The sequence below is a fragment of the Bactrocera latifrons genome, unplaced genomic scaffold, assembly GCF_001853355.1.
Source record: "Bactrocera latifrons isolate USDA-ARS-PBARC rearing strain unplaced genomic scaffold, ASM185335v1 scaffold_7, whole genome shotgun sequence".
In the NCBI taxonomy this organism is placed as follows: Eukaryota; Metazoa; Arthropoda; class Insecta; order Diptera; family Tephritidae; genus Bactrocera; species Bactrocera latifrons.
Genome location: NW_017537378.1, coordinates 1,721,076 through 1,731,209, shown reverse-complemented (window position 1 = coordinate 1,731,209; position 10,134 = coordinate 1,721,076). Strand labels below are relative to the sequence as shown.

The 10,134-nt window shown below is 38.2% G+C and overlaps 2 protein-coding genes across 3 annotated transcripts in view; one reads left to right on the top strand and one right to left on the bottom strand.

The window, feature by feature from the left end:
* The window catches only part of LOC108975900 (cytochrome P450 306a1), a 9,356-nt gene extending 2,914 nt beyond the window's left edge, over positions 1-6,442 (top strand). The window contains exons 2-7 of one of the 2 annotated variants that reach the window (XM_018944712.1): positions 2,266-2,581; positions 2,892-3,040; positions 3,377-3,582; positions 3,650-4,001; positions 4,067-4,376; positions 6,116-6,442. In XM_018944712.1, coding sequence (XP_018800257.1) covers positions 2,266-2,581; positions 2,892-3,040; positions 3,377-3,582; positions 3,650-4,001; positions 4,067-4,376; positions 6,116-6,381 — 1,599 coding nt within the window. In that variant the 3' untranslated portion in view covers positions 6,382-6,442. The remainder of the gene's footprint in view (positions 1-2,265; positions 2,582-2,891; positions 3,041-3,376; positions 3,583-3,649; positions 4,002-4,066; positions 4,377-6,115) is intronic. The other variant, XM_018944711.1, reaches the window with a different exon arrangement.
* A 1,796-nt stretch (positions 6,443-8,238) lies between these two features.
* Positions 8,239-10,134, bottom strand: part of LOC108975901 (cytochrome P450 18a1) — an 8,723-nt gene continuing 6,827 nt past the window's right edge. Inside the window, 2 exon segments of the mRNA XM_018944713.1 lie at positions 8,239-8,326; positions 8,329-8,687. Of these exon segments, the coding sequence (XP_018800258.1) occupies positions 8,277-8,326; positions 8,329-8,687 (409 nt within the window). The 3' untranslated portion in view covers positions 8,239-8,276.

Here is a 10,134-nt window from a genome sequence, read left to right as displayed (position 1 = left end):
ATTAAAAAAATACTTCTTCGTTCTAAAACTAGATAATGTTGTTTTAAAGATGTGTGCACAATTTGAACTAAATCGGYATATAACTTTTCGAGAAATCATGTCCGCGGACTTCAAAAATGGAGTTTTGAGAAAAACGCATTTAAAGTTTTACGCTACATCGACGTTGCCTGATGGGCGGAACTTCCGAAGGGCCTATCTCTTAGAATTTTAYTCGGATCGATTTAAAATTTTGRGAGAATATTTTAAACATATTGTTCTATTTAATAGGATAAAAAAAAATCGATTTTGAAATTTTCAAACCCACCTAACYCTTYAATGTCACAGTTTTGCGCGGTTATCTCCATATGAAATATTAGATAGGTTTATGACTTAGATAAATTTTCTAAGATTTTTTAATAGAATAGTCTGAATGTAGGCAATGCTTTTGTGGTAAGTTACATATTAATTGATTATTTTATTAGCAAAAACCAAATCTCAAACTTTGTTCAAGACATATATCACAAAAAAAATGGTAGTATGATCCTTGAACTCGGAATGTTAGTCATTAGAAAGTTATTCTGCAATTTTACTTTATTTCGAATAAAAAATGGGTTGAAATGGAATATATGTAACCTATAACTATAGGGGAAAAAATAATTTCAATAGYCACTGTAGCAGTGTATTTTAGCAGTTTTGGAAAATAAATTTTGCTCTACACTACCTCTAATCCAAACTAATTTGTTTAAAAAYTATTGTTTTTCTAAGTAGTTTTTATTTTTAATTCGAAAATTGCTATAAAATTTAACTGCGAAATAAATAATTTTATTTATTTATAAATGTGAAAAAAATAATACAATTATTTTATTTACACAAAAAAAAGGAGCACTGGCAGATATTTTGATATTTTTGTAACGTTCTCGAGAGACGTAGTTTTCAAAAGTGTTGTAGGTGTTTGGTTATCGAAGATAGTCCTCCTKATTCCTGTGAAATGGTGGCATCCGTCGAGCAGGTGATGTACTGTTAGTGAAGCCCCCGGGCAATGTTGGCAGTAAGGCGGACTGGACCGAYTGAAGAAGTACGAATGTGTGGCTATTGTGTGCCCTAAACGTAGGCGGACAAATGATTGAACATCGTTACATCGACAGTTTGGTGGATAGGTTGGTTTGCTCCTATCTGGGTTATTTAAAGTGTATTGGTGCTGGATGTGTCTCCAACTCTCCATTAGCGATTTAAGTTGGTGTTGGTGTGCCATCTTATATAAGTCTCTATTTCTCATATTTTATGTTGGCGCTGCTTTCAGCTAATTTGCTCCGGTTACAAGAAATGAAGTTAGATTTATTCATAACATTTAAGACCGCTGATATAGTTGATGTGCTCTCTGTACAAGGCGAAAAAAATTGATGGAAAGGGTCTTTAACCATATTGTGATTACTAGTCAAAAGTTAGTAAATCTTTCATCTTTATTTTATCACAATTTCTAGCCTACTTGTTTAGGTTATTGACTCTACTTTTAAATTTTTGAAGACCTGAATTTCTTTGCCTTAATCTACATCCCCAATAGTAAGCCGAAAATTGACCTAAAATAGAGATGACAGACAACTTTTCACCATAAATTGTTACCGAAAATTGAGGCTGATTTAAGATGGTCYGGCTAGCAGAGAGCGTATTAAAGATATTGAAATTACAGCAAGGAGTGCTATTTATATCGATTGTTTAAGAAAATTTATAGCTGCCGATCTTCAGCCACAGTTAGTTTTGCTCAGAAAAATCTGTATAAGTTCTTCGATATTCAATGGAAACGCCTTTACTGTATCTTATTAGCAATTTTTATTTAACACAATCTCTGTTCTTGAACGTCTTAATGTAATCTAAGTACTTCTACTTCAAGAAGTTAATAAAATCTAAGTACTCCTAATTTAAGACGTTCAAGAACAGAGCTTTCATTAAATAAAAATTGTTATTTAAATACAGTAAGGGTCTTTTCATTGCATTCCGAAGATTCAGATTCTTCTAAGTAAAACTAAAAATTAATCACATTCATATAGTTCCTAAACTACACACGTCATTCAATCGTACTCACGTTTCCTAGAAGGAGGTGAAGTCACCTATTCGCGTGAAATTACGTATCTGCCAAGGAATTTTTGCATAGCAAGTGTCTGCACAACTTCATAAGCGTATATAGTATCTATTTGAATCCTGCCACTAATGCACGAAATTTAATTGAATGCCTTTCACACTACAACTATTTCACGTTCTTGTTGTTATTTCTCAATTCATGGTACACAGTACACGGCGCTGTTTGGCTTGTTCGCGCTATTAGTCATCATCAGCGAGGTGCTGCGCGCATGGCGTTCACGCAAGTATCCGCGCGGACCCTGGGGCCTGCCCATACTTGGCTATTTGCCATTTCTCAATAAGCGCGAACCATACAAWACATTAACGGAATTAGCTAAGAGATACGGTCCGGTCTATTCGCTGCGGCTGGGCAATGTGGATGTGGTGGTGTTGGCCGATGCGGCGTCGGTGCGGGAATTCTTGAAGTGCGAGGAGTTCACCGCGCGCGCACCGCTCTATGTAACGCACGGCATAATGGGTGGATTCGGTGAGTCTATATATATGTATATGTATGTATGTATRTATCTAGATAAGAATTTTGTTGCGACTGCGGCAGAGCAAAATTCAAAAGACTTAAGCAGCGAACTTSCGCCGCTTTCAGTTGTGCAGTGAACGCMTGTAACTGAGCGCGCACATTTTTTGCATTGTCTCGCCAACTGGCAAGCGAATTTATGTGTTCGAAGCAACGGTAACTTTCGATTTCATTAATATCCTCTTCACTTTGATGTTCTGGTCTGGTCTGCTAAAAAACTTTTATTTTCATTTGTGTGTGCTTTTTTCGCCATTTGACTGCGCAGGTCTCATCTGTTCGGAAGGTGCGCTGTGGCGCAATCAACGCAAGCATGTCATCGACTGGCTGAAAGACCTGGGCATGACAAAAAAACAAGGCAACGCGCGTAAATCAATGGAGCAGAGAATAAAGATCGGCGTTATAGAATGCATGAAGGTAGCTAACAAACACACATATACTTATACAAACATGAASGCACAAGTGCAAAAGTAAGCAAAAAAAAAAAGGAAACAAAAACAAATTGTCATGACTCAGCTGCGCGACGTCTGGCTGCTGGCTAGTTTAGTACTTCAAATTAATTCGCAAATTCATTGGCATGAAAGTGTGCGACGGCGGCAGCCAGAAAGCCAGACAGTCTGCAGCAACAACAACACAGGAACGCGCACACCGACAACACTTTGCCTGCTATTGAAAGTGAATGTTTGCGAAATTCGTTTTTAAAATGCTTTTTTCTTTGCTCTTTTCCTTGTTGTTTTTTTTTTTTTTTTGCAGTCTTTCAGAGACGATTCCAAGAAGCATTCGTCTTTCGATCCACACCACGCGCTGCAGCACACATTGGGCAACATCATCAACGACTTGGTGTTCGGCGTCAAATATGCGCGCGATGACGTCACCTGGAAATATTTGCTCCAGCTGCAGGAGAAGGGTCTCAAATTAATGGGCGTTTCAGGTGCAGTGAATTTCCTGCCCTGGCTGCGGTAGCACATACGCCCACATACACATAATATTCGCTGTTTAATTAAGCATTTTTCGTTTTGCGCACAGATTCCTGCCGTGGAACCTGCGCTCCATACGGTTCCTACTCGATGGCAAGGCACGCACACATGAAATTTACAACAGTCTCATTAAGAAGCGCGAGCAGACGTGGGAACAACGCAAAGCTGTAAGCGACGAGAGTTTCAATATATTGGATCATTTCATTGATGAGCGCATGCGTCGTGAAGATTCCGATATTGCCGAAGAGCGTCTGTCCACCGACATCTACTACACGCAGGAGCAGCTGCTGCATCTGCTGGCGGATTTGTTTGGCGCGGGACTGGACACCACTTTGGCGACAATGCGCTGGTTTTTGCTCTACATGTGCAAGTACCAGGAGGTGCAGGAGCAGCTCAGAGCGGTAAACTAGTTTTCAATTCGCTTTTAAATATCAGTTCTTCTAAAATTAAAYACATGAATTTGTAGGAACTTTTGAAAATCCCCGATTGCGATTTCGACTTGGAACATCTGGAGCAGTGCCACTTTTTGCGCGCWTGCATCTCGGAAACACAGCGCATACGCTCGGTGGTGCCTMTGGGTATACCGCATGGTGCTGTGGAGGACTTCACCATTCAGGGTTGTTTAATACCTAAGAATTGCATGATCATTCCACTTCAGTGGGCTGTACATATGAGTCGTCTCAAATGGATCGAACCGGAATTATATTGGCCTGGCCGATTTTTGGATGACAATGATCAATACTGCCAGCCTGCGGACTTCATACCATTCCAGACAGGTAATATTCAATTCAGTTAACTAATCGGACAGAAACATAGTTTTACCCAAGTTTATTTTGGCAATGCAGCGATGCAAAAATTTTGGAAACTTCTCCCTGCGAGCCTCTCAAACTCTAAAACTGTTAACAGCTTACAATTATTCATCAAATTATCTTTCGTATCCCCAAAATATGAAGCAGTAATGCTTCCAGAGTTAGGGATCCAATGTAGAATTATTATCAGTTGCAAGAGCATAAGGATRAAGGCCAAGTTTTTATTGGATTTTAACTAAATTTACCATACCAGCTGTTCAATTTGTCCCGGACTGACAAATATAGCTACATTTTAATGTACTTCTAAGCCAATACAAGCAAGCTTAATACAAATTTCAATAGACTTATTATAAACCTCGGCTGGGATGACCTTCAGTGCCTTMAGCGTATTTTGGTTTTCTTGTTCTCGACTCCGAATTGAATAACAATGACTTTACGGTCTTTCCTCAGTGCTTTCTGACAATTAAATACTTGTGTTCGTGATAAAAAAGAAGAATAAAAGGACCGCCCATAATATAACTGAAACAGTTTCACCAACTCCGTTGTCATGATTCCATTGTAAAAAAATCACTTAAAGCAACCTCGTTGTTCAGTCTTTTTCTAAGATAACAACTCGCGAGAGAAATTTTCCGCGTAGAAAACAAACAGCAGCCACATAAGCACTGGTTAACATACGGAGATCATACTTCACGGGAATGTAAAAAACGATTACCAATTTAGGAACAAAAATTATCGATTCGGTATGATTGCATAACAACATAGCAATTCAGTGCTTTAAAATATGTAGAACAGGAGTGACTAGTCCGTAGCTGAATTAATTCTATTTAGTTAACAATATATGATTCAGCTTAAATCTCGCCCAGARATAGCTCAAAGAGTGCAAAAATCTATTAACAATTACTCAGCTGTCAAGTGACTACCTATTATAAATATAATGGTCGTATAAAGATTTTGCCTAAAACTGAGCTTTATGGTCTAAAACTGAATTTTGTACTCAGAATTTAATAATCATGGCATGCTGTTCAAAAATCTCATTGATACTTCGATTTTCACCTTTGCCTTTTTCTTTCCTTTWCCACGGTTCAGCATACACTGCTATTTCAATGAATCGTTTGAGTTTATGCCGATATTTTTTGTACACCTTGGTGAAACCAAATTGCTAGCAAATTTTACTGCAAATTCGCTTTAAAACTTAGTTAAGGCATACAAAGCACATAACTTCGTCTAGTTTTATCTATCTATATTGAGCATTATATACACATAGAAATCACTTTGTAGGACAATGCTCTCATTCAATGACAATCGGTTATACGTAACCGGTATTTATATGGATTTTAACCGGTACAATAATGACAATATTTTTATAAATTATTTGGGAAATATTTACGGTCGCTAAAAAATTCGCTGATTGTGACAATTCTTTCATTCCACGACAATCGGTTATACGTAACCGGTATTTATATGGATTTTAACCGGTTAAGTTACGACAATATTTTTCTAAATTATTTAGAAAATATTTACGGTCGCTATATAAACAAAAAACATGATATCTGTGTCTCACTCCAATTTTTTCTTTACATGGCAATCGGTTATATGTACCCGGTATGTACACGGATTTTAACCGGTTAAATAACGACAATCTTTTTCTAAATTACCAAATATATAAAAATATTGATAGTTAAATTTTTTCTCCACCACTTTCGCAGGCAAACGCATGTGCCCCGGCGAGGAACTCGCGCGCATGATGCTCTTCCTTTACGCCGGCTACATAATACGCGGCTTCTACATACGTTTGTCGCAGGAGCACGAAATCATGAGCTTGCGCGGTGAAAATGGCATAACATTAGTGCCGCAATATTATGAAATCGTAGCGACACCCATGCGCAACATGAAGGATCTGGTCAAGGACGATGACGTGGGCATGTACAAAGCTGTGGCGGTGAAGAAGGACATAAAATCAAACACAATTTAAGTTTAGTTTATAAAAAATCTCTTTTTTTGCCTTTAATATATTTTGTTTTATGTAATTTCTTTTTCAATATGTATGTATGTATGTGTGAGTTGCTTGTATTCTTTTCAAAATTACATATATATGTATATATTGTATAAAAATATATAAATACATAGACATGAACATTGGTTATTTTTACTACAACGAAGCGCATAACTAATGAAACTAAGTATAAAATTGTGTACAAATGATATTTATATGTGCAAATGCATGTGCTTGCATATGTGTGTATATTTAATAAAAACAACAAAAAATTCAAATRAAATTAAAAATTCGTCAATTTTGTATGCATTGCACATACTTATGTGTGTGTGTGTATGCTACATATGTATTTATGTTTACTGTGTGTGTGTGTGGTTACGTTGTTGTTTTTTTTTTKTTTTTGTTTTTGGTCTMATTGACGCGCAGTATCCGTTATCTTGCAAGCTACAATTAAATATTTCAATTATGCATAAGTCTTAGCTGCATCCTGTGGCCTACACGGCGTATACGTGACTATTTGCTGTCTATTTTACATTTACTATTCGTTTTTTGCTATTTGTTGAGATATTTGTGATGTGAAAAATGCTTTTAAGTGAATKTATTTCATTTATTTACTACGTCTTTTCTACAAGTGCGCACATTTTGCACACGCATGTATTATGCGCTTAAAATTATGCTACAAAAACTGTTTGRATATATTCGTTACAGTTACATGGAGTATAAAACTAAACCACAGTTGTTTTAAACTTAAGCTGATGATTTCTTAAAACTAATTGTTGAGCTTATGAATTAACGTATGTATGTATGCAGTTATGTGTTSTACATATATTTATTAATAATTTATACAAAAACAAAATATATAAATAAAACTACTGAACACAGCTTCTTGGGGGTGCTAGAATAGAACTTGTTGACAAATATTTGTTGGTTACTAGGCTGCTGTAGCGTTTAAACTAATTGCTATATTATATGTAAGTGCGCATTTTTACCGTTATTTGGTAACAGCTGTTTTCTGCGAAAACGTTAGCAACAAAAGCGTGGCTAATAAACAGCTGCGTAAGTAACTGTAAATGAGCACTAACTGTAATTAACTACGCTTACGAGCACTTTCAACGCAAATACAGTGTTTCACGGATAAAACAAGAGCAGCGGTAAAGCAAAAAAAAGCTGCAAAAATGCGCGGAAAGCGGAAACTTCTCTAATTTATCTGTGAAATATTGTATTAAATGCGCTCTATTTGAAATATTTGTATATAAAAAATACTATGAAACAAATAAATATTGTCTGGTGTGTAACAAAAAGACGGCTTTGCCGTCTCCTACCGGTACTCGCTCGCTACTTTTTCACTTTAAAAACTAGAAAAATACATTTACTTCATTCTTCATTTTTCTGCTCTCTCTCCATCTGCTTATATGCCATAAATGCATATATTAACTATTTAGATAACTATATATAATATATATATATATATATGTAGCAAAATTTTAAAAATCGTATAGCTTATTCGTTGATGTCTTTTAAAATATATGTACTAAATATTTTTTTGTTTGTTTTATCGACAATTAGAATTCGTCAATTAGGAACAAAACCGTGCTCTGGTACACCTGGAACATCAGCAAACGTGTGCGCGTATAAATACGCGCAACATAGCGCATGTCCGCACGCGTGCGCGCTGGCTCTATTTTACTACCGCGCTCTTTTACTCTCACGCCCGCGCTGTTGTGCGCGCACTACTAAGCGCATACGCTATTAAACTGCACGTAGTCGCCTGCAGCATACACTAGTCCCACGCTCACATATCCCTCCCTCTCTCTCGCTCACACTTGGTTACAAGCGCGCGTGTCAAACATTTTGACATTTGACATTTTCAGCATTTATAACGTGCGTGCGTCTTGTAAATCGGCCGGCGGTTTCATGGCATCAGCGTGAGCGGCCGCGGTGTTAGACATACCTTGAAGGTTTCCGGTGTAATGGTGGCGCCTACATTGCCCTTTAAACTGGGCAATGGTTGTCCTTCGGGCAGCGTGATGTCGAAGCTGTGCATGAACGAGGCGAAGAAGAGAAACAGTTCCATGCGCGCCAACACATCACCCAAACACATGCGTCGGCCCACACCGAATGGTATGAAATACTCTGGTTTGCGCACTTTGCCCTCGGAGTCGAGGAAGCGACGTGGATTGAACTCTTCGGGTTTCTCCCACAAATTGGGGTCCATATGTACGCTGTTGATCAGCGGTATGACATGTGAGCCGGCGGGGATTTTGTAACCGTTCAATTCAACATCTCTGTAAGAAAGCGAAAGAGAAATAAGGTGTTTATTAGTAAGGTGAGTATGTTGGGTGTGATGAGTTTTTACTTAATAGTGGTGAGTAAAAAAAAATATTAAATAAAAAGCTGGCAACGCTACAATGTTAACAATGTTGCTGKGACCATTATTTATAAACAACATTGTTGATAGGCTGCTGAAAATGTTGCTCAGCTCGCAAAATTCTTTTCGTTTGCTTTTGCTTTTATTTTCTGTGTATTCAGCGCCCATGCATATAAATGAAATCGGAAATTTTATATATTATTTTATAATATTAATYACTTTTAGCTATAAAGAAGCGGATCAAGTGATTAGATAGCGCTTCTCAGAAGTCTTAGCTGCAATTCAATTGAAAACTGCTGCAAATGCCCGCCCGTGACAGCAAGTGAAGATCATAAAGCACATATACGTGTATGTGTGCATACACGTACATATATAGATCAAAAGGCAAGCACGCTACTGCTGCTGGTGTAATCAGTGAGGCTGCGCAATTGCTTATATTTTTTGATTGCCACACACATTTCGTGCGCGCTTATCAGGTGCAAGTTGTGCCCCTCGCCATGCCGACAGCGCTGCTGACGCGCCTGCCAACGCACACACGTACAACARATTATAGAGCTTRTATTTTTAGCTTACTTTTCTGATTTCAATTGCTTATATGTAAGTGTGTAGCTGGCACTTTTCCAGCAGCAACTGGCTTGCGCACCACTGCCGCGCTGTCAGCCGTGAACGCGGGCAAGTGCGCGCCACAAGCAACAAGTGCCAATGGAGTGTCGCATAGTGGCGCTTGGCGCTGGCGTTGGCGTCGCCGTAGCAGCTAACGTGCTAGCGGTTGCTGCGSCTGTGGCGCGCGTTTCCAAGTGCGTTTTTAATCAGCAACGCGCCGTGCAAAACTGGGCCAAACTACGCATCACACCGCAGTGAATGGCGTGCGCCCATCCGAGTGCGCTTATGCATGAGTGTGTGTGTGCGCAAAAGTGTTTGTATATAYGTATCTTTGCATTTGGCGCGTAGATTGTAAATTATTGCGTATATTACATATTGACGCACATAGCATGTGACAAGTGCTTTGCATAAAAGGATGCGCTCGCTTGACATATCAGCTGTGTTTGTCGCTGCGCGTTTGTATCTGCATGTGCATATGTGTGTTTGTGTGCACGCAAAACGCTTTGATGCACGTCAACGTATCAATTTGACGGTTGATTGCCGTGTGTGCAACAATGAAAAATGCGTAGATAGCCGCAGAGGGCAATGAACTTTGCTGATTGCCAATGCGCAGAGGCATTAGAATTTCGTTTGAAGCAAATGCAATGAAATGACGTTATAGCTAATCTTATAATATTGTTGATTTGATGTAAGCAATAAAACTGAAAGAAAAGTTACTAGGAAAAAAACCATTAAAGTTATGGAAAAAACAAATTAATTTA